At 48.0% G+C, this 25434-nt stretch overlaps 1 protein-coding gene across 3 annotated transcripts in view; it reads right to left on the bottom strand.

Annotated features, from left to right (window-relative positions):
• Positions 1–23901: 23901 nt before the first annotated feature.
• The window catches only part of nfrkb (nuclear factor related to kappaB binding protein), an 87388-nt gene continuing 85855 nt past the window's right edge, over positions 23902–25434 (bottom strand). For all 3 annotated transcript variants that reach the window (XM_068053763.1, XM_068053764.1, XM_068053765.1), the window contains exons 25-26: positions 25037–25172; positions 23902–24257 (exon numbers count right to left, since the gene is read on the bottom strand). In XM_068053763.1, coding sequence (XP_067909864.1) covers positions 24135–24257; positions 25037–25172 — 259 coding nt within the window. In that variant the 3' untranslated portion in view covers positions 23902–24134. The remainder of the gene's footprint in view (positions 24258–25036; positions 25173–25434) is intronic.

Below are 25434 nucleotides of genomic sequence, written 5' to 3'. Positions count from 1 at the left end.
TGCCCTGCTCCCTCAGCACTCTACTTATCACTCTGCCCTGCTCCCTCAGCACTCTACTGATCACTCTGCCCTGCTCCCTCAGCACTCTACTGATCACTCAGTCCTGCTCCCTCAGCACTCTACTGATCACGCTGCCCTGCTCCCTCAGCACTCCACTGATCACTCAGTCCTGCTCCCTCAGCACTCTACTGATCACTCAGTCCTGCTCACACAGCACTCTACTGATCACTCAGCCCTGCTCCCTCAGCACTCTATTGATCACCGAGTCCTGCTCACTCAGCACTCTACTGATCACTCTGCCCTGCTCCCTCAGCACTCTACTGATCACTCAGTCCTGCTCCCTCAGCACTCTACTGATCACCCAGTCCTGCTCCCTCAGCACTCCACTGATCACCCAGTCCTGCTCCCTCAGCACTCTACTGATCACTCAGTCCTGCTCCCTCAGCACTCTACTGATCACTCAGTACTGCTCCCTCAGCACTCTACTGATCACTCTGCCCTGCTCCCTCAGCACTCTACTGATCACTCAGTCCTGCTCCCTCAGCACTCTACTGATCACTCTGCCCTGCTCCCTCAGCACTCTACTGATCACCCAGTCCTGCTCCCTCAGCACTCTACTGATCACCCAGTCCTGCTCCCTCAGCACTCTATTGATCACCCAGTCCTGCTCCCTCAGCACACTATTGATCACCCAGCCCTGCTCCCTCAGCACTCTACTGATCACTCAGCCCTGCTCCCTCAGCACTCTATTGATCACCCAGCCCTGCTCCCTCAGCACTCAACTGATCACTCAGCCCTGCTCCCTCAGCACTCTACTGATCACTCAGCCCTGCTCCCTCAGCACTCTACTGATCACTCAGCCCTGCTCCCTCAGCACTCCACTGATCACCCAGCCCTGCTCCCTCAGCACTCTACTGATCACTCAGCCCTGCTCCCTCAGCACTCTACTGATCACTCAGCCCAACTCCCTCAGCACTCTACTGATCACTCAGTCCTGCTCTCTCAGCACTCTGCTGATCACTCAGCCCTGCTCCCTCAGCACTCCACTGATCACTCAGTCCTGCTCCCTCAGCACTCTACTGATCACTCAGACCTGCTCCCTCAGCACTCTATTGATCACCCAGCCCTGCTCCCTCAGCACTCGACTGATCACTCAGCCCTGCTCCCTCAGCACTCAAATGATCACTCAGCCCTGCTCCCTCAGCACTCTACTGATCACTCAGCCCTGCTCCCTCAGCACTCTATTGATCACTCAGCCCTGCTCCCTCAGCACTCTACTGATCACTCAGCCCTGCTCCCTCAGCACTCTATTGATCACTCAGCCCTGCTCCCTCAGCACTCTACTGATCACTCAGCCCTGCTCCCTCAGCACTCAACTGATCATTCAGCCCTGCTCCCTCAGCACTCTGCTGATCACTCAGTCCTGCTCCCTCAGCACTCTACTGATCACTCTGCCCTGCTCCCTCAGCACTCCACTGATCACTCAGTCCTGCTCCCTCAGCACTCAACTGCTTACTCAGCCCTGCTCCCTCAGCACTCTACTGATCACTCTGCCCTGCTCCCTCAGCACTCAACTGATCACCCAGCCCTGCTCCCTCAGAACTCTACTGATCACTCAGTCCTGCTCCCTCAGCACTTTACTGATCACTCAGCCCTGCTCCCTCAGCACTCTATTGATCACCCAGTCCTGCTCCCTCAGCACTCCACTGATCACTCAGCACTGCTCCCTCAGCACTCCACTGATCACTCAGCCCTGCTCCCTCAGCACTCCACTGATCACCCAGTCCTGCTCCCTCAGCACTCCACTGATCACCCAGCCCTGCTCCCTCAGCACTCTACTGATCACTCAGCCCTGCTCCCTCAGCACTCTACTGATCACTCTGCCCTGCTCCCTCAGCACTCAACTGATCACTCAGCCCTGCTCCCTCAGCACTCAACTGATCACTCAGCCCTGCTCCCTCAGCACTCTACTGATCACTCAGCCCTGCTCCCTCAGCACTCTACTGATCACTCTGCCCTGCTCCCTCAGCACTCAACTGATCACTCAGCCCTGCTCCCTCAGCACTCAACTGATCACTCAGTCCTGCTCCCTCAGCACTCTACTGATCACTCTGCCCTGCTCCCTCAGCACTCCACTGATCACTCAGTCCTGCTCCCTCAGCACTCTATTGATCACCCAGCCCTGCTCCCTCAGCACTCCACTGATCACCTAGCCCTGCTCCCTCAGCACTCTACTGATCACTCAGTCCTGCTCCCTCAGCACTTTACTGATCACTCAGCCCTGCTCCCTCAGCACTCTATTGATCACCCAGTCCTGCTCCCTCAGCACTCCACTGATCACTCAGCCCTGCTCCCTCAGCACTCCACTGATCACTCAGCCCTGCTCCCTCAGCACTCCACTGATCACCCAGCCCTGCTCCCTTAGCACTCCACTGATCACCCAGTCCTGCTCCCTCAGCACTCAACTGATCACTCAGCCCTGCTCCCTCAGCACTCTATTGATCACCCAGCCCTGCTCCCTCAGCACTCAACTGATCACTCAGCCCTGCTCCCTCAGCACTCTACTGATCACTCAGCCCTGCTCCCTCAGCACTCAACTGATCACTCAGCCCTGCTCCCTCAGCACTCTACTGATCACTCAGCCCTGCTCCCTCAGCACTCTACTGATCACTCAGCCCTGCTCCCTCAGCACTCTACTGATCACTCAGCCCTGTTCCCTCAGCACTCCACTGATCACTCAGCCCTGCTCCCTCAGCACTCTACTGATCACTCTGCCCTGCTCCCTCAGCACTCCACTGATCACTCAGTCCTGCTCCCTCAGCACTCTACTGATCACTCTGCCCTGCTCCCTCAGCACTCCACTGATCACTCAGTCCTGCTCCCTCAGCACTCTACTGATCACTCTGCCCTGCTCCCTCAGCACTCTACTGATCACTCAGCCCTGTTCCCTCAGCACTCCACTGATCACTCAGCCCTGCTCCCTCAGCACTCTACTGATCACTCTGCCCTGCTCCCTCAGCACTCCACTGATCACTCAGTCCTGCTCCCTCAGCACTCTACTGATCACTCTGCCCTGCTCCCTCAGCACTCCACTGATCACTCAGTCCTGCTCCCTCAGCACTCTACTGATCACTCTGCCCTGCTCCCTCAGCACTCCACTGATCACTCAGTCCTGCTCCCTCAGCACTCTACTGATCACTCTGCCCTGCTCCCTCAGCACTCCACTGATCACTCAGTCCTGCTCCCTCAGCACTCTACTGATCACTCAGCCCTGCTCCCTCAGCACTCTACTGATCACCCAGCCCTGCTCCCTCAGCACTCTACTGATCACTCAGTCCTGCTCCCTCAGCACTCTACTGATCACTCTGCCCTGCTCCCTCAGCACTCTACTGATCACCCAGCCCTGCTCCCTCAGCACTCTACTGATCACTCAGCCCTGCTCCATCAGCACTCCACTGATCAACCAGTCCTGCTCCCTCAGCACTCTACTGATCACGCAGTCCTGCTCCCTCAGCACTCTACTGATCACTCTGCCCTGCTCCCTGAGCACTCCACTGATCACCCAGTCCTGCTCCCTCAGCACTCCACTGACCACCCAGTCCAGCTCCCTCAGCACTCTACTGATCACTCAGCCCTGCTCCCTCAGCACTCTACTGATCACCCAGTCCTGCTCCCTCAGCACTCTACTGATCACCCAGTCCTGCTCCCTCAGCACTCCACTGATCAACCAGTCCTGCTCCCTCAGCACTCTACTGATCACTCAGCCCTGCTCCCTCAGCACTCTATTGATCACCCAGTCCTGCTCCCTCAGCACTCAACTGATCACTCAGCCCTGCTCCCTCAGCACTCTACTGATCACTCAGCCCTGCTCCCTCAGCACTCTGCTGATCACTCAGTCCTGCTCCCTCAGCACTCTACTGATCACTCAGCCCTGCTCCCTCAGCATTCCACTGATCGCTCAGTCCTGCTCCCTCAGCACTCTACTGATCACTCAGCCCTGCTCCCTCAGCACTCTACTGATCACTCAGCCCTGTTCCCTCAGCACTCCACTGATCACTCAGCCCTGCTCCCTCAGCACTCTACTGATCACTCTGCCCTGCTCCCTCAGCACTCCACTGATCACTCAGTCCTGCTCCCTCAGCACTCTACTGATCACTCTGCCCTGCTCCCTCAGCACTCCACTGATCACTCAGTCCTGCTCCCTCAGCACTCTACTGATCACTCTGCCCTGCTCCCTCAGCACTCCACTGATCACTCAGTCCTGCTCCCTCAGCACTCTACTGATCACTCTGCCCTGCTCCCTCAGCACTCCACTGATCACTCAGTCCTGCTCCCTCAGCACTCTACTGATCACTCAGCCCTGCTCCCTCAGCACTCTACTGATCACCCAGCCCTGCTCCCTCAGCACTCTACTGATCACTCAGTCCTGCTCCCTCAGCACTCTACTGATCACTCTGCCCTGCTCCCTCAGCACTCTACTGATCACCCAGCCCTGCTCCCTCAGCACTCTACTGATCACTCAGCCCTGCTCCATCAGCACTCCACTGATCAACCAGTCCTGCTCCCTCAGCACTCTACTGATCACGCAGTCCTGCTCCCTCAGCACTCTACTGATCACTCTGCCCTGCTCCCTGAGCACTCCACTGATCACCCAGTCCTGCTCCCTCAGCACTCCACTGACCACCCAGTCCAGCTCCCTCAGCACTCTACTGATCACTCAGCCCTGCTCCCTCAGCACTCTACTGATCACCCAGTCCTGCTCCCTCAGCACTCTACTGATCACCCAGTCCTGCTCCCTCAGCACTCCACTGATCAACCAGTCCTGCTCCCTCAGCACTCTACTGATCACTCAGCCCTGCTCCCTCAGCACTCTATTGATCACCCAGTCCTGCTCCCTCAGCACTCAACTGATCACTCAGCCCTGCTCCCTCAGCACTCTACTGATCACTCAGCCCTGCTCCCTCAGCACTCTGCTGATCACTCAGTCCTGCTCCCTCAGCACTCTACTGATCACTCAGCCCTGCTCCCTCAGCATTCCACTGATCGCTCAGTCCTGCTCCCTCAGCACTCTACTGATCACTCAGCCCTGCTCCCTCAGCACTCTACTGATCACTCAGCCCTGCTCCCTCAGCACTCTATTGATCACCCAGTCCTGCTCCCTCAGCACTCAACTGATCACTCAGCCCTGCTCCCTCAGCACTCTACTGATCACTCAGCCCTGCTCCCTCATCACTCTGCTGATCACTCAGCCCTGCTCCCTCAGCACTCTATTGATCACCCAGCCCTGCTCCCTCAGCACTCAACCGATCACTCAGCCCTGCTCCCTCAGCACTCTACTGATCACTCAGCCCTGCTCCCTCAGCACTCTACTGATCACTCAGTCCTGCTCCCTCAGCACTCTACTGATCACTCAGTCCTGCTCCCTCAGCACTCTACTGATCACTCAGCCCTGCTCCCTCAGCACTCTGCTGATCACTCAGCCCTGCTCCCTCAGCACTCTATTGATCACCCAGTCCTGCTCCCTCAGCACTCTACTGATCACTCAGCCCTGCTCCCTCAGCACTCAACCGATCACTCAGCCCTGCTCCCTCAGCACTCTACTGATACTCAGCCCTGCTCCCTCAGCACTCTACTGATCACTCAGCCCTGCTCCCTCAGCACTCTATTGATCACTCAGTCCTGCTCCCTCAGCACTCTACTGATCACTCAGTCCTGCTCCCTCAGCACTCTACTGATCACTCAGCCCTGCTCCCTCAGCACTCTACTGATCACTCAGCCCTGCTCCCTCAGCACTCAACCGATCACTCAGCCCTGCTCCCTCAGCACTCTACTGATCACTCAGCCCTGCTCCCTCAGCACTCTACTGATCACTCAGCCCTGCTCCCTCAGCACTCCACTGATCACTCAGCCCTGCTCCCTCAGCACTCTATTGATCACCCAGTCCTGCTCCCTCAGCACTTTACTGATCACTCAGCCCTGCTCCCTCAGCACTCTACTGATCACTCAGTCCTGCTCCCTCAGCACTCTATTGATCACCCAGTCCTGCTCCCTCAGCACTCTATTGATCACCCAGTCCTGCTCCCTCACCACTCTAATGATCACTCAGCCCTGTTCCCTCAGCACTCCACTGATCACCCAGCCCTGCTCCCTCAGCACTCTATTGATCACCCAGCCCTGCTCCCTCAGCACTCTATTGATCACCCAGTCCTGCTCCCTCAGCACTCTATTGATCACCCAGTCCTGCTCCCTCAGCACTCTACTGATCACTCAGCCCTGTTCCCTCAGCACTCCACTGATCACCCAGCCCTGCTCCCTCAGCACTCTATTGATCACCCAGCCCTGCTCCCTCAGCACTCAACTGATCACTCAGTCCTGCTCCCTCAGCACTCCACTGATCACCCAGCCCTGCTCCCTCAGCACTCCACTGATCACCCAGCCCTGCTCCCTCAGCACTCTACTGATCACACAGCCCTGCTCCCTCAGCACTCCACTGATCACCCAGCCCTACTCCCTCAGCACTCTACTGATCACTCAGCCCTGCTCCCTCAGCACTCAACTGATCACTCAGCCCTGCTCCCTCAGCACTCAACTGATCACTCAGCCCTGCTCCCTCAGCACTCAACTGATCACCCAGCCCTGCTCCCTCAGCACTCAACTGATCACTCAGCCCTGCTCCCTCAGCACTCTACTGATGACTCAGCCCTGCTCCCTCATCACTCTACTGTTTACTCAGCCCTGCTCCCTCAGCACTCTACTGTTTACTCAGCCCTGCTCCCTCAGCACTCTACTGTTTACTCAGCCCTGCTCCCTCAGCACTCTGATGATCACCGCAACCCAGTGTCGGGCAATGGAATAAGCTTTCTTTTCACTATTTTTTAATAGAGCTATTTACCTATAATATGTATAAGAACGAACTGTGGTTTGTGATTGTCACTCAAGGTGTAAAAGGATGTTTCAAATGTGAACTAAACTGTTGATAAATGCATTCAAAAAAAGCAGAGGTAGAGAATAGATGTTTCCTGGTATTAACCAGCCAGAAATGAATGTCATGTGATTGATGGGTTGTGTTTCCATGAAATGTTGAATGAGATTTTCATGGATTAATTTACTAATAATTGTTTTACTGAATCATTTACTCATATGTTATAAAGATAGGGTTTTGTCTTTGATAATCAGAGTACATTTTAAAGGTGCCTAACTCAAATAGTTTTAGAAAAGAATGGGTTGGAATAATTCTAAAGTGCAAGCAGCATGTTCTGAGTGCCTCCTGGTCTTAAGGGAAGTAACCTCTGATTGACAACTGAAGCTTATGAGCAACATCAGCAATTGCTATTGTTTGTAGATCAACAATATGTGTAACAATGGTGGTTCTTGGTTCAGTCCAGAGATGGTCAGGAAAAAAAAAATTATGTCTTTACAAAATGTTAGGAAATACCTTTATAAAATTAAGCTCAAGATATTTGAACTTGTTGGTTAAGCAGGAAAACCAGAGTTTGAGCTGATGTGGACAAGTATGCTTGGTCCTGAGAGGATGACCAGTACTTTGGAGGGATAAAAGAGGGATTTGGACAGTCAAACACAGGAGTAGAAGACAAGATGACGACACCTTAGCTTGTGTTGGCAGATGTTAATGCTGGCTGGAGCCTCACGCCTATCTTGCAATGGTAGATTACTGCCTAGATACTATAATTTCTACTGTATGCCAATAAAAGATTTATTGTAACCAATTGCTATCAAGTTCCCTTGAAATCTCTCACCAGGTGATCCAGCTCCAAGTGCACTCCACATTACTTCTTTTCACTTAACCAATTCTGCATTCAGTGCCATTTCCTCCTCCTCATTTCACAACTTCCAACCCATAGCACTACAGGATCAAAGGCTTCATTAGAAACTTTTGACACAGGCCTAGAAAACCCACAGGGAGGGTGCATGATCCCGGGCCTGAACACCAAGACTGCACCTACCCCAAACTTCGCCACTGACCCTGCTGTATTGCAACAGGACGAAGGGTGTGACCTTTCAGTGGTCTGTGGTGTATACCCACCCAGAAGACCCCAAGAAACACCAGCAACATCCATCTGACCCAGGGAGAGACTGGGTCCATCGCAAGAGGAATCTGGATATCCCTGGTGTTCTCTGACTATTGGGGGTGTCACTTCCTCCCACAAAACATATTGTCCAGTAATTGGCCCAGTTCCTGGGCTCTACCCCAGGCAGGCTCCACACCACTGGGATCAGGCTGTACTCCTGGTCTAACTGAAGGATTCCCCATTCCCAGACCTCACCCCTTCTGTCCCTGTAAATAGTGTAAGGTAACAGGTCTGACTTTATAAAGTTGTATGCAGATTGAAGGTATAGTGCTAGTGGTGTGAAACCCAAAGCAATTTGGGACTGTATCCTCTGGGAGCTCTTTCAAGTCAATGGACTAGATTCAGACTCGATTACCAACTGTTCAGGATTGTCCTGGAGTTTCCAGTAATTGCAGATAAATCTGGACACTGCTGTCAGCAATCCAGGAGAAAAATCATAGGGGCTATAAACAAAAGGAGAGCTAATTTCCATTCCTTTAAATACTTTTGGTTATTAGTTATAGCTATTGGAGATGGAGAAAAAGGTTATTTGGAGATGGGAGGGCATGTGCTATAACCTCCAGGATTGTATCCAGAGTTGGTAAGTCTACATAGGGTGGATGTGAAGAAACTGTTTCCATTAACGGGCGAGTCCAGAACAAGGGGACATAAATATAAGGAAGCCACTAATTAATTAAATAATGAATTGAGGAGGAATTTCTTTACACACAGTGGTTGAAGCAGAAAAGTATTGAATCACTGAGGGTAGGCTGATGCATAAATGAGGGATACAGAGCAGGGTGGGAAGAGGCGATCAGAGTGTAAGGAGGCTTCTGTGGAGCAATAAAAAGCTGCAGAGACCAGTTGGGGTGAATGGTTTGTTTCTGTGTTCAGCCACTCATGTTACTGTGACACAAACTCCCCTGCCTTTGCCTTTGTTGCTGTTTCTACAGCCAGGGAGGCTCTGACGCTCAACTGTTTCATGCTGAAACTCCTTTGTAGGTTGAACATGTTGAGCCTGAGGGTGATTGTGAAACCTGTTGTTTGGCTGGTTTGACCAGCAGGGCCGGTTCAGCTCTTGTTCTGGGTGGTCCTGTCAGTGATGATTAAGCAGTTGGATTCCATCCCACACTCATTTGGGAAGAATCAAAAGCTGCAGTTCCTACCACTTCTGTCATGCACACCCACCACTAACTGCCATGTACATCAATCAGGGTTAAAGGCAACACCACTCTAACCTCTGACCTGTTCCTCACCTTGCACCAAGCCTCTTTTGGATAAATATCTTTGTACACTTTGGCTTGCCAAACACACGTAATGAGATGTTCAGATAAGGCTTGACCTCTGACGTCAAGGTACGCAAATAAAGGCTCTTGCCATTCCACCACAGGGAACATAATGTGTGCAAAATTAAAGCACATAGGATTGGGGGTAATATACTGGCATGGATTGAGAATTGGTTGACAGACAGGAAACAGAGAGTAGGAATAAACGGGTCTTTTTCTGGGTGGCAGGCAGTGACTAGTGGGGTACCGCAGGGCCCCAGCTATTCACATATTTATATTAATGACTTGGGTGAGGGAACTAAATATACCATTTCCAAGTTTGCAGATGACAACGCTGGGGGGAATGTGAGCTGTGAGGAGGATGTAAAGAGGCTCCAATGTGATTTGGACAAGTTGAGTGATGGGGCAAATGCATGGCAGATGCAGTATAACGTAGATAAGTGTGAGGTTATCCACTTTGGTTGTAAAAACAGAAAGGCAGATTATCTGAATGGTGATAGATTGGGAAAGGAGTATGTGCAATGAAACCTGGGTGCCCTCCAGTCGCTGAAAGCAAGCATTCAGGTGCAGCAAGCAGTTATGCAGACGAATGGTAAGGTGGCCTTCATTGCAAGAGGATTTGAGTACAGGAGCAAGGATTTCTCTTTATCATTCATTCAGGGATGTGGGTGTCACTGGCTATGCCAGCATTTATTGCCCATCCCGAATTGCCCATGAGAAGGTGGTGGTGAACTGCCTTCTTGAACCTCAGCAGTCCATTTGGGGTAAGTATACCAACAGTGCTGTTAGGAAGGGAGTTCCAGGATTTTGACCCAGTGACAGTGAAGGAACGGCGATATCGTTCCAAGTCAGGATGGTGTGTGACTTGGAGGGGAACTTGCAGGTGGTGGTGTTCCCATGCATTTGCTGCCCTTGTCCTCCTAGTTGGTAGAGGTCGCAGGTTTGGAAGGTGCTGTTTAAGAAGCCTTGGTGCATTGCTGCAGTGCATCTTATGGATGGTACACACTGCTGCCACTGTGCGTCGGTGGTGGAGGGAGTGAATGTTTGTAGATGGGGTGCCAATCAAGTGGGCTGCTTTGTCTTGGATGGTTTTGAGCTTCTTGAGTGTTGTTGGAGCTGCACCCATCCAGGCAAGTGGAGAGTATTCCATCACACTCCTGACTTGTGCCTTGTAGATGGTGGACAGGCTTTGGGAGGGTCAGGAGGTGAGTTACTCGCCACAGGATTCCTAGCCTCTGACCTGCTCTTGTAACCACGGTATTTATATGGCTACTCCAGTTCAGTTCCTGGTCAATGGTAGCCCCTAGGATGTTGATAGTGATGGTAATGCCATTGAATGTCAAGGGAAGATGGTTAGATTCTCTCTTGTTGGAGATGGTCATTGCTTGGCACTTGTGTGGCGCGAATTTTACTTGCCACTTATCAGCCCAAGCCTGGATATTGTCCAGGTCTTGCTGCATTTCTACATGGACTGCTTCAGTATCTGAGGAGTCACGAATGGTGCTGAATATTGTTCAATCATCAGCGAACATCCCCACTTCTGACCTTATGATTGAAGGAAAGTCATTGGTGAAGCTGCTGAAGATGGTTGGGCCTAGGACACTACCCTGAGGAACCCCTGCAGTGATGTCCTGGAGCGTAGATGATTGACCTCCAACAACCACAACCATCTTCCTTTGCGCTTGGTATGACACCAGCCCACGGAGGGTTTTCCCCCCCGATTCCCATTGACCTCAGTTTTGCTAGGGCTCCTTGATGCCATACTCGGTCAAATGCTGTCTTGATGTCAAGGGCAGTCACTCTCACCTCACCTTTTGAGTTCAGCTCTTTTGTCCACGTTTGAACCAAGGCTGTAATGAGGTCAGGAGCTGAGTGGCCCTGGCGGAACCCAAACTGAGCGTCACCGAGCAGGTTATTGCTAAGCAAGTGCACCTTGATGGCACTGTTGATAACACCTTCCATCACTTTGCTGATGATTGAGAGTAGACTGATGAGGCGGTAATTGGCCGGGTTGGACTTGTCCTTGTGTACAGGACATACCTGGGCAATTTTCCACATTGTAGGGTAGATGCCAGTGTTGAGTTGTAGTGGAACAGCTTGGCTAGGGGCACGGCAAGTTCTGGAACACAGGTCTTCAGTACTATTGCCGGAATATTGTCAGGGCCCATAGCTTTTGCAGTATCCAGTGCCTTTGGTCGTTTCTTGATATCACGCGGAGGACTTCAGGAGGCGGCCGAGATGGATCATCAACTCGGCACTTCTGGCTGAAGATTGTTGCAAATGCTTCAGCCTTATCTTTCGCACTGATGTGCTGGGCTCCCCCTTCATTGAGGATGGGGATATTTGCGGAGCCACCTCCTACAGTTAGTTGTTTAATTGTCCACCACCATTCAAGGCTGGATGTGGCAGGACTGCAGAGCTTAGATCTGAGCCATTGGTTATAGGATCGCTTACCTCTGTCTATCGCATGCTGCTTACGCAGTTTGGCACGCAGATAGTAGTGTGTTGTAGCTTCACCAGGTTGCCATCTCATTTTGAGGTATGCCTGGTGTTGCTCCTGGCATGCCCTCCTGCACTCTTCATTGAACCAGGGTTGGTCTCCTGGCTTGATGGTAATGGTAGAGTGGGGGATATGCCGGGCCATGAGGTTACAGATTGTGGTTGAGTACAACTCTGCTGCTGCTGATGGCCCACTGCGCCTCATGGATGCCCAGTTTTGCATTGCTAGATCTGTTCGAAATCTATCCCATTTAGCACGGTGGTAGTGCCACACAACATGATGGACGGTATCCTCAATGTGAAGGCGGGACTTCGTCTCCACAAGGACTGTGCGGTGGTCACTCCAACCAATACAGTCATGGACAGAAGCATCTGCAGCAGGCAGATTGGTGAGAACGAGGTCAAGTATGTTTTTCCCTCGTGTTGGTTCCCCCACCACCTGCCGCAGATCCAGTCTAGCAGATATGTCCTTTAGGACTGGGCCAGCTTGGTCAGTAGTGGTGCTGCCGAGCCACTCTTGGTGATGGACATTGAAGTCCCCCACCCAGAGTACATTTTGTGCCCTTGCCACCCTCAGTGCTTCCTCCAAGTGGTGTTCAACATGGAGGTGTACTGACTCATAAGCTGAGGGAGGGCGGTAGGTGGTAATCAGTAGGAGGTTACCTTGCCCCTGTTTGACCTGATGCCATGAGACGTCATGGGGTCTGGAGTCGATGTTGAGGACTCCCAGGGCAACTCCCTTCCTACTGTATACCACTGTGCCACCACCTCTGGTGGGACAGGACATACCCGGGGATGGTGATGGCAGTGTCTGGGACATTGTCTGTAAGGTATGATTCCATGAGTATGACTATGTCAGGCTGTTGCTTGATTAGTCTGTGGGACAGCTCTCCCAACTTTGGCACAAGCACCCAGATGTTAGTAAGGAGGACCTTGCAGGGTCGACGGGGCTGGGTTTGCCGTTGTCGTTTCCGGTGCCCAGGTCGATGCCAGGTGGTCTGTCCGGTTTCATTCCTTTTTATTGACTTCGTAGTGGTTAGGTACAACTGAGTGGCTTGCTAGGCCATTTCAGAGGGCATGTAAGAGTTAATCACATTGCTGTAGGTCTGGAGTCACATGTAGGCCAGACTAGGTAAGGACAGCAGATTTCCTTCCCTAAAGGACATTAGTGAACCAGATGGGTTTTTACAACAATCGACAATGGTTTCATGGCCATCATTAGACTAGCTTTTAATTCCAGATTTATTAATTTAATTCAAATTCCACCTACTGCTGTGGTGGGATTCAAACCCATGTCCCCAGAGAAATACCCTGGGTCTCTGGGTTACTAGTCCAGTGATAATACCACTACGCCACTGCCTACACCTAAGGCTGTCTTACTGCAGTTATACAGCGCCTTGGTGAGACCACATCTGGAGTATTGTGTGCAGTTTTGGTCTCCTTATCTGAGGAAGGATGTTCTTGCCGTGGAGGGAGTGCGAAGAAGATTTAATTGGTTGATTCCTGAGATGGCAGGATTGCCGTATGAGGAGAGATTAGGTCAACTACCACAGAAGGTAGTGGAGGCCAAGTCATCAAATATATTCAAGAAGGAGATCGATATATTTCTTAATGCCAAAAGGGATCAGGGGATATGGTCAGAAAGCACGAACAGGGTACTGAATTAGACGATCGGACATAATCTTTTTTGAATTTCAGAGCTGGCCCAAAGGGCCGAATGGCCTACTCCTGCTCCTATTTTCTATGTTTCTATAATGTCAGAAGTGAGTTATTGGGATTTGAGAAGATTTTGATAGCATTTGGATTGAGGCAAGTCAGCTGTAAGAGAGACAGCAGATGGGCAAAATATCAGGGGATAATTATGCCCTGTGGAGTTCCAGCAGGGAAAGTTTCATTTTAAGTTAAAATTTAAACTGCAAAGCTTGGCCACGCCCTCGTGGTGTTAGCATATTGAGAAGCCACAGACCTCTCTAGCCCACCCGTGCATTTTGCATGGGGATGGGTCATAAAATTTCTGCACATGACATCAACAGCTGGTAAGTCATTATGGCTTTGAATTTTCCAGTATCTGCTCCTGTGGACATAAAGGGAGATTTGAGAGAGCTGGCAATTCTTCCAGCCTCAATGGCAGAATTATGAGATTGCCACAGAGTTGGACAAGAAACCCGAACAGATAGGAGTAGCAACTCGGTTATCATTGCTGGGGCAGGAGTGTTACATGTCACACAGAGGAGAAGAAAAGCAAGACTTGAGAGATTTTGGAGGCCTTGGACACTCACTTTGAACCCCCTAATGTAATTTATGAATGTTTACACTAGAACTCAGGAAGGGAGGGAGAATATTGATCAATATGTAACTGCACTGAGATGTCCGAGTCTTCTGACTTTGGGCAACTGAAGGATGATCTCATCAGAGATAGGATTGGTGGAGGAAAAACAGATCCTCCTGTGAGAGTACGTCTGCTGAGAGAAGAGAAGCTTACTCTCAAGAAAGCTATTGACATGTGAAGAAGCTCTGAGGTGGCTAATGAACAGTTGAAGAGTATTGATGGGTGAAGCGATGCGGCTGTACACTACGCTGAGAGACAGTCCAAGTCTTCCAAGTACAAGTCAATGAAGAAAAGGAAGGATAACTTTCAAAAGGGTCAGTAAAAAGATCAAGGCCAGAGTAATGCATGTAAATACCGTGGGGGATACCACAAGGAAGCATGCCCAGCATTGGGAAAGCAGTGCTCTAACTGCAAGAAGCTGAACCACTTTGCACACAAGTGTTTTGCTAGAAAGAAGATAAGCAAGCCTGTAAAGACGGTTGGTGAAAAGATGCCGGATGATGATTCTGACAAATCACACACTAGAACATGTTGGTGCCATCAAATCAAAGCAGAAAGTGGTTTGTGACTGTTGGAATGATAACTGCAGAAGGAGAGCATCAAGCTGATGTGAGGTGTCAGATAGACACTGGTTTCATGTGCAACATCGTGAGCATCACAGATCTGTGTGAAGTTGCTCGAGTGGTGACCCGAATATGAACCCCTCGAATGTAAACTTGAGGCTCTACGATGCCCCAAGACGACAAACCAAGCAGAGAATCCAATGCAATGGGAAGAAAGAAGAACTTCAGTTGCAGACAGCAGAAACTAATCAAACTCCCCTCATCTCAGCTGAAACAAGTCAAAAGCTTGGACTGGTAACCCTCCACATACCAGTGCTTCGCAAGACACAGCTGAACAGATCATAACAGATTACAACGATGGTTTCACAGGTCTTGGATGTCGTCCAAGTGAACATCATCTTGAAGTAGAGGAGAGTGTGAGGCTAATTCAACATCTTCCAAGGAGAATTCCAGCTGCCCTCAAGTCCAGCCCAAAAGACAAGATAGAGGAGCTTGAAAAAGTGGGAGCAATCAAGAAAGTGACAACTCCTACAGACTGGATTAGCAAAATGGTAGCAGAGAAAAAAACCTGGAAAGCTGAGTGTATAGATCCAATGTCACACTCACAAGAAGTGCAGTGAGGAAACTACAGAATCAAACGAAAGAGTTATAAAAATTTGGAACAATTTTAGAGACTGGTACATGTGCTGTCAACAAAATGGAGGACTAGACACATGACCCTCAGCATCTTTTGCACTCAAATCCATATCTAAGTTCGAAAACCAATTAAGCCCCGTCTGCATGGAAATGTGACAGATAATCACATCTGGATGGGAGTTATACTCAAACACAATGGGACAAGACCTTTCTCATACTTCATGTCTCCGAATAAGATCCATTACAATGGAATGTGAACCACCCTCATCTCCTCAGAATGGAGCCATTATCAAGGCCATTATACAGCCCAGCTAGGACTGAAGTCACATGGGTGAAGTCAACCCTTGTAAAAATTCACCTTAGAAAGTTAATTGTTTTGAGGAACAAAGGGGGAGTCTCTTCAGGACAGGACTAGAGACATCATCATCAGTCTGGTCTGTCCCCAGCCACACAGTGTAATAAAAAGCCATCTTGAATTCCAGCAAGGCTCAGAGAGAGAGAAACTAGCTACAGCAGAGACAATGTCTTTGCAAAAATGACTTTTCTGTAGGTGAGAATTGACCTAAGACATCAGCACCGTCTTCAACCCAACGCGAACCACCAGGAGACTGCAAACCAGCAAACAGGCCTGCAACTTTAAAAATTCACCTTCTGAGGAGGATCCCACAGGTTATTCTTGAAACAACAGACATTTACAACCTGAACTTTGAACAGCTCTTCTCCTTTACCTTTCCATTGATTTTCTCTCGAGTGCAAGTGAGCATGAATATGTGCGTGAGTGGTGTTGAGATTATTTTGGGATTTGTTTAATATAAATTTTTAATCGATGAGAAAACCTGTCATACGTCTGTTTATTTGGCAAATAAAACACAAGGGGTTAAAACACTAGTAACAAAAACACTTGCTCTGGTCAGTTGGGAGGTGAACACTGGGAAGAAGCCACACCATCACCCACCCGGCCATATCCAAAGAACCTTAATAAAGTTTGAAGAGATCTCAATATCCTATACTAACCCCTGAAGAGATTCTGCCTCAACTTGCCAAGGCAAAGGTCTTTACTACTTTAGGTGCTGAAGATGGATACTGGCAAGTGATGTTGGATTAAAGTAGCAGCTTTTTGACGACTTTCTGTACACCATTGTGAAGTACAGATAGGTATGCACGCCATTTGGCATTTCTACTGCTCCAGAAGAGTATTAATGCAGACTGCATTCAATCCAGTCAATGGTCTACCAGGAGTGGATGCAATTGTGGATGACCTTCTAGTCTATGGATGTGAAGATACGATGGAAAATGCCATCGCAGAACATGATCAAAATCTAGTGAGACTGTGAGAGAGAGCTCGCCAGATGAACCTGAAGCTGAACAAGAAAAAGTTGTGGCTGAAGATGACTCAAGTCAGGTACATATGGCATGTACCGACAGCTAAAGGACTTCGCCCTGATCCTGATAAGGTGCGAGATGTAGCAGAGATACAGAAACCAACAGGTGTGAAGGCAGTTCAACAATTTATTGGATTTGTGAACTACCTAGCCAAGTTCTTGCCCAATCTGTCATCAGAGTGTGAACCTCTACGCAAACTCACTGCAAAGCACGTTCAGTGGTATTGGGACACAGAACAAGAAGCAGCTTTCACCCGCACCAAACAGCTAGTAAAGACAACACCAATGCTGAAGTACTATGATGTCAACAAGGAGGTCACCCTGCAGTGTGATGCCAGTGAAACAGGACTTGGAACAACTTTCATACAGCAAGAACAACCAGTTTTGTTTGCATCCAGAACATTAATGCAATGAAAGAAAGAATGCCTAGCTATTGTCTTTGCTTGTGAGCATTTCAACCAGTACCTGTTTGGGAGAGAGAAAATGATGGTAAAGTCTGACCACAAGCCACTTCAAAGCACCCTTCTCAAACAGCTTCTATCTGCTCCAAAACATTTACAATGGATGTTACTTTGCAGAAATATCACTTGGAGGTGACGTACAAGCAAGAGAAGCAAATGCACATTACTGACATGCTGTCAAGAACTGCGCTCCCTCTGAGGGAAGTTGATGATGTTAGTAGAGTGCAAAGTCTTCCAGACTCGACAACATGCTCTGGAAGTTATCAATCCAGCAGAGACATTGAATCTGACAGACAAGCATCATGCTCAGATCAAGCAAACTGTGGCGAGGTGTAATTCTTCAAGTGCTACAGGAACTTGTGTTGAAAGGATGGTCTGAAACCATCAAGGATACACCTGTTGCTGTAAGAGAGTATTCGACGTACAGAGATGAAGTGATCATACAAGATGGCATCTTACACAAAGGGACTAGGGTAATTATCCAAAAGAGATGAGAAAAGAGATGCTGAAGTGCATCCACGCAAGCCATCAAGAAATCCAGTCTAGTCTGAGAAAGGCAAAAGAAGTGCTCTACTGGCCAAACATGAGCAATGAGATTAAAGACCATGTCATTCAGTGCAGTGAACATCAAGCTGAGCAAGCTAAAGAGCCCCACATGACTCATGACATCCCAGACAGACCATGGATGAAGCTTGGAGTAGACCTCTTCAGTCATACTGGAGCAGATCATCTTGGCACAGTTGACTACTGTTCAGACTACTGGGAGTTAGTCTAACTAATGTCAACAACTACCAGTGAGATTGCAGAACACCTGAAGGCATACTTCAGTCATCGTAGCATTGCGATGAGCGACAATGGCCCTCAGTTCATGAGTGAAGAATTCAGATGCTTCATGAACATTTGGGAAATTCAGAACTTATCATCTCCACACTATGCCCAGTCAAATGGAAAGGCTGAGGCAATGGTGAAAATTGCCAAAAGGATCAAAAAAATCTACTAGATCCAGAATAGATGTGTACAAGGCAACCTTAGAGTGGAGGTACACACCTACTGAAAGCTTGGAAAGTAGTCCAAACCAGCAACTAATGTCTCCAGACTACTCTAGCGAAAAAAAAACTACTGAAGCTAGAGTAGTAACAGGTAAAGGCCGGCTCGGGTCTGCAAATGAAACCCGACCCAAGCCTGACAGAACCACATCCGACCTGAGCCCGATCCGGTCTGAGTCCTTCCATTTTTTCCCGCGCCCAACCCGACCATCAGTTAACCTACCTTCTGTTTTTCACTTTGTTGCTGATGTGCACAAGCTTAAAATAACTAACAAAACCACCTTTCCAGTCCAAAAATTACATTAACATTGGAGCCACCTACCAGAGGTTGCGATACAGCATGTCCGACCCGAGCCCAAATGCCAGACCCGGAAGTGCGACCCGACCCAAACCCAACACATGTCGTCGGGTCCCAGTCGGGAAGCCAGCCTTTAGTTACAGGAGTGAGTGGCAAGATCAAATTGAAACAACAGAAAGCCAAATTTTGCTTTGATAAAGCTGTCAAATCATTTCCAGAGCTGAGGGTTGGAGAGTAGGTCTGAGTGCAAACATTCAACATACTCAAGAAAAATGAGCCCACTTGGCAACTTGACACTTGCATAAAGAAGTTGTCACCTCGATCGTACAAGGTGAAGGTGAATGGCAAGATCTATCGTCGCAACTGCAAACATCTATTTATCGTGAACAAATTATATTGCTGATTTTCAATAAGGTCTAAATGAGGACATTAAGAATAATTACATTTGAATTCTCAAAAGGACAAGTTAGACTCTTGGACTCTGTAGAGACTCACAATTAATGGATTCAGTGAAAACACATGTCTTTTCATTTCAAATATTTGTTTGTCATTGCAAGAAATAAAAAGTGGAATTGGTAACAGGTCAGGTGTGTTTTTATGACAATGATAGTTTCATGGCACCATTACTGAGACTAGCTTTCAATTCTTGATTTTTACTAATTAATTGAATTTGAATTCCACCAGCTACCGTGGTGGGATTTGAATCCCTGTCCCCAGCCTCTGAATTATTAGTTCAGTGACATTACCACTACACCACCGTCTCGCCTTGGGTGAATGGGAAAGCACAAATTTGGACACAGGCAAGTTTCGGGTGAGCTCAAGGTTATGGAGGTTGAAAGATGGAAGATTGGCCAGAACAGCATTAGCAAAGTCGAGTCTACAAGTAACAAAAGCATGGATTAGGGTTGAGTCTACAAGTAACAAAAGCATGGATTAGGGTTTCCACAGCAGGTGAGCTGAAGCAGGGTGGGAGTTGGGCGATGTTACCAAGGTGGAAGTAGGCAGTCTTAGTGATGGAATGGACGTAGAGATGGAAGATCATTTCATCATCTAAGGTTGCAAACAGCCTTGTTCAGGCTCATCATGGCCAGGGAAGGGGATGGAATTGATTGCTGGGAAGACAGCTTGTGTTGGGAACTCAAGACAATGTCTTGTCATCTTAATGTTTAATTGGAAGAGATTTCTGCTCATTCAGTACTGGATGTCAGACAAGCAGAAGATAACTTAGGAACAATGGAGGAGTCAAGAGAGGTGGTGGTGAAGGAGAGGTGGTGGTGAGGTAGAGTTGGATGTCATCAGTATACATATAGAATCTGACTTTGTTTTCCGAATGAAGCCTTCAAAGGGCAGCATGTAGATGAGAAATAGAAAGAAGCCAAGGAGAGATCCTTGGGGGACTCCAGAGGTAACAGAGTGGGAGCAGAAAAAGAAGCTATTGCAGGAGATTCTCTAGTTATGACCGAATAAGTCAGAGTGGAACCAAGCGAGGGCAGTCCTACCTAGATGGACAACGTAGAAGAGGTGGAGAAGGATGGTGTGGTCAACTGTGTCAAAGGCTGCAGAGAGATCGAAAAGGATGAGAAGAGATATGCAATTTGTGATTTGGATTAGGGCTGTTTCAGTGCTGTGGGAGGGATGGAAATCTGTTCAAAACAGAAAAAATGGACATGGATTTGGAAGGCAACACGCATTCAAGGACTTCAAGTTTAAGTCTTGCAGTAAAATCAACTATAGCTTTTGAGTATATTATAGAACACAGACGATGGTACCGCACAATCACTCAGTAAACCCAGTGGCCTGGTGTTCACAGCTTCTGAAAACATTTCATTTTCCAAAACCATCCTCTGCAAACAGAAAGCACCTGTTAGAGCAGTAATATAAACAGGCTTCTACTGACAGCAACACAGATAGCACCATAAACAGCACTATATATACACAGTGTAGCACACAGCACCACATATACACAGCATAGTAAACAGCAATATATAAACAGAACCTTAAACCTAACTATGCTGGAGGTGAAAATAATTGTCATGCAGGCTGATGCTTTTATGAGAAGGTTAAATGTCATATCTGCATGGAATTGGGCCATTTAGCTCAGTGTTGCCAGAAGTTGCTGCTAGATTGGCAGAAAGTCCCAAATCATATCACAGTGCTGTGAGGAATCTACAGAACAGAAACTCCAGTCTCCAATCCATCGATTCTGACAAGGACCTGAGGAAGAAACTGGACCATGAAGTGAGATTGAGGACGTTGCTTTGTTATTCTTTGACAGAATATTCTCGAGGGTCTGGAAATGAAAGTAGTTGGTTATTATCACATCAATTTGAGTGTTTATTTGGACATGACAATTACCAAGTAGATTAAGGCAGGTATCATGAATAATTCTGACTCACCAACTCCTGTATGGGACAATTGTGAAATTATATGTCACACGTACTATACAGCCTGTGCAGATGGGAACAGGCACTTAAGAGGATAGACATGGATAGGTTGGAGAAGCTGGACCTGCTCCCCTTGGAGAAGATTAAGCTTAAGATAAATTTATGAATTTACCTTTAAATGTAACCTTTTTGGAGAACAAAGGAAGTCATCAGAACATCAGTCTGAGATCTTCAACCACAGAGAGAACATTGAAAGCCATCTTTCAATTCCAGCACAAGGCTAAGAAAGAGAGATCAATTCCAGCTAAGACATTTGAACCCTGCTGAGATGAACTGGCAACCAACTGCAGCAGAAAAGGCAGAGAGTGCCTTTTAAACAACTCCTCCACCTGTGAACTGAGAAATACCAGCACCGTCTTCAAGCTGAAGTGTTGACTGCCAGAAAACTTCAGAAACCCAGCAAGTGCAAGACAACCAGCATACATGCAACTTTTAAAAACTTACCTTCCAAGAGGATCCCACAAATTTCTCCTGAAAACAGCAGACCTTTACACCTTGAACTGTTAATGCCTCTTACCCTTTACCTTCTATCCTTTCTTGAGTGTGCATGCGTGCGTGGGCAGTGTTGCGATCATTTCCAGTAATTATTGTTCAATAAATATTTAATCTTCTGTCAAACTCATGAGAAAACCTGTCACTGTCTATTTATTTGGCCAACAAAACACAGGGGCTGAAACACTAGTTTAAACAAAAACACTATCTGTGGTCAGTTGGGAGGTGACCAGTGGAAACCAGCCACATCATTTCTCACCTGTCCATAACAACTTTTTTTTTACACAGTGAGTGTTAGGATCTGGATTGCTGTGCCAGTAAGTGTAGTGGAGGCAGATTCAATCAAAGCCCATGAAACAGAACTGGACAATTTCTGAAGAGAAAAAATTTGCAGGGTCATGGGGAAAAGGACGGGGAATGGTACTCGGTGAGCTGCTCTTGCAGAGAGCTGGCACAGACATAATGGGGCAAATGGCCTCCTTCTGTGCTCTACAATCACCTGGTTAATGATTTGTATTAATATTTTAGAGATCACTTCTGGTTTTGGGAAATTAAATGTGTAGTTGTAAGAATTTCAAAGGGTTACAGACCACCCAAGAGTTAAAGTTCTAAAATCTCTCCATGAGTGCTTACAGAGAGAGAGAGTTAGAGAGGTGAGAGCGATAAAACCATGGGTGGCCTCGCTTAGTTGGGCAGTTGGAAGCAGGAAGTCACAGAGAGATGCAGCACTGAAACAGGTCCTTCGGCCCACCGTGTCTGTGCCGACCATCAACCACCCATTTATAAAAATCTTACATTAATCCCATATTCCCTACCACATCCCTACCATTCTCCTACCACCTACCTAACTACACTAGGGGCAATTTACAATGGCCAATTTACCCAGCAACCTGCAAGTCTTTGGCTGTGGGAGGAAACCGGAGCACCCGGCGGAAACCCATGCGGTCACAGGTAGAACTTGCAAACTCCACACAGGCAGTACCCAGAATTGAACCCGGGTCGCTGGAGCTGTGAGGCTGCGGTGCTAATCACTGCGCCACTGTGCTGCCCCAAGTCTAGGAGAGTTTGTTCTCTCATTGTTAGCAATATCAGTTATTTATGTGGGCAATAGGAATCAAAGAGAAGATTTGGAGTTGGAAATAATTAGTTTAAATTGCTATCTGTAACATCCCACCTATACCACATTGCTATGGAGATAGATGATGCAGGGGGTGTCCGTTGCTTTTTTCGATCTGTGTGCTTGCTGAGACAGTCAGTCAGCTGGTGTTTAGACAAGCAGCTGGCATTTAGAAAAGCAAGTTGGCTTTTGGAAGTCAGTTGGATTCAGGCGCAAAGAGGCCATCAGGAACCAGGGGTGTTTTTGTTTTGAAGCAGGCCCATGTTCAAGCTGGGAAGTCTAGATTCAGAAGGTGATCTCATACCTCAGAAGACAGCTGAGAAACTAAGGAAAATCGAAGTGAATTCCTAAGGGCTGTGGTCCTCTTTGGATTGGTCCCAGGAGACGTGAACGAACCACCAAGATTCTATAATATATAGGGAAATTCTTGGGGGTGGAAGTAACTGTCAAATAGAAATGTTCTGTTGAGATTTACAGCTTAGTATTTAGAGATTAGTATAAATGGGTGGCTGATGGTCGGCACAGACTCGGTGGGCCGAAGGGCCTGTTTCAGTGCTGTATCTCGAAACTAAACTAAACTAAGCTTCATATTCTGTTAAGATTTTCAGTTTAAAATATAAGCTTCCAAATTGCAGTGTTGTTAGTAGTGTTTTGATTTGTTTAATTCTTGTACAGTAAAGGTCTTGTTTAAGACGTGAAACCTTGTGGCATAATTCTTTCAGAAATAACTGGGAATTTGACACTCTTTTTTTAAAAGTTAACAGTCCCTAACGGGATTGTAACAGTGCCGTGACCATTCTATGATTCAAATCACCACATGTACATTCAGCACTGTAAACATGCTTCAATACAAAGCAATGCAAACATCACTGTATACACAGCACTGCATATACACAGGACCTCGCAAACTGCTGAGCAGGATGTTTCCCCCTGTCCTGAAGATACTGCCTCTCACAGGGGAACAGTCACGTGGCCCCAGTTAAGGCACCTCACTTAAACACCCATTGTCAGACAGTGGTGTTACAATGTCCAATCTTGTCTTCACACACGCACAAACCCACCTGTGATCAGGAACAGAAGCTGATATTTCACACAGCACCGAGGGCCCTGACTGATTGCAGGACGTCCACTGCAGTACCAGAGATCAGCAAACCTGACACAGACTGCCTTCTGATTGGGGATCTTCAGGCATGGGTAACAAAGTGTCGGTCTGTCTTCACTGTACACATACTGGAGCCCTGTCAGTCAGAAAGGATTCCCAGTACAAAATGTACATGACTCAGAAGCTGTTTTATTGCATTTACTGTACAGGTTTGTAATGACATAGTTTCATAGGTTGAAGTAGAGTACACTTGGAATCAGTACATGAGGGGAGAGAGGGAGCAGGGCCCCAATCATTGGGCACAGCCACCAATGAAATGCAAAATCATGTAACAATGAGCAGACAGTTGAAGATCTGGGTAATAAATAAATCCCTCCTGGCACTCATGTCTGACCCTCCTGCTCCAATAATTACAGGTCCTGTGGCTGCTTCACTGATGGTGCAGTTGTCACAACAACAGTGGAGATAGGTTTGGTGGAGCTGATGACTGTTCCTTGGTGAAGCTGCTGAGCTGGTAAGTGCTGGATCCTCACCTGAATATAAGAAATGAGACAGACAGAATATTAGGGCAGGTCTATGGAGCAAATCCTCACGGACTGTTACTGGGGGTAAATCCGCATGGACTGTTACTGAGGGCAAACCTTCACAGACTGTTATTGGGGGTAAACCCGCAGGGACTGTTACTGGGGGTAAATCCTCAGGGACTGTTATTGGGGGCAAATCCTCACAGACTGTTATTTGGGAAAACCATCAGGAGTTTTATTAGGGTTAAAACTTAAGCAACTGAGGAAACATTTGACATTAGGTATTCAGCTATCTCAGGGTGTAGAGATCTGCTGTCTGCTTCCTTTGGTGCGGGCACCTCTACATTGTTAACTAAAAGGGGAAATGTTCACTACTCTGCAGATGCGAGGGTGAGGGTACCAGCATTGCCAGTCCATTCGTACAGACAGCCTCTCAAGAGTTCGACTTGCCAGTCATCCCTCCTCAGAGCCTCTACCAAACACGTCACACAGGGTGTTCCCCTGAGAATCCCATCAGTATCAGTGGTGGAGCGCGAGGGGATTATTATTTAATAAAGCAGTCAGCTTAAGAACACAAAATCAAAGTACCAAAAGAGGGAAAATCAAACAACATGTGTCAAATAATGATGGACACAACTTATTTACCTTGACCTTTCAACCACCACTGGTTTCTTTTTTTTTCTTAGTGACTAATACCTAGCACACACAAACACCAAAGGATGGCTCCACCATTTTCCCTGTCTCCAATCCCTGCCCATTCCCTGATCCCTCCCATTCTTCCCTTTTACCTGTGTGGCTTGGCCTTGCTGCTGGAGCTGCTGGAGTTGCTGTGCTGTAACAAAGCTGACAGGCTTGTTCCCGGTGATTAGTTTGGTCCCTGCTGGCATGGTCGTTAGAATGATGTTTCTGCCAAGTCCACTGATACTAGAAAGAGATAAAATTCATTGAGAAACCAATACATTTTCAGAACTTTGATAAAAACAAATGTAAGTTTCCCCATTACTCCAGAAGGCTCTCTCCCTTCAGGAATAGTTCACTTGTCTACTCAACACCTTCTGGAAGAGGAATCTGACAAAATATTGTAGAAGCAGCGAGAGTAGAGGCAATGGATTGGGTAAAAATCGAGAGAGGGCAGGCACTAAAAAGGCTGGCTATGCTTAGGGTACATAAGTCACCTAGTCTAGAT

The sequence above is a fragment of the Heterodontus francisci genome, chromosome 22, assembly GCF_036365525.1.
Source record: "Heterodontus francisci isolate sHetFra1 chromosome 22, sHetFra1.hap1, whole genome shotgun sequence".
In the NCBI taxonomy this organism is placed as follows: Eukaryota; Metazoa; Chordata; class Chondrichthyes; order Heterodontiformes; family Heterodontidae; genus Heterodontus; species Heterodontus francisci.
This window is presented reverse-complemented; position numbering and strand designations above follow the sequence as displayed.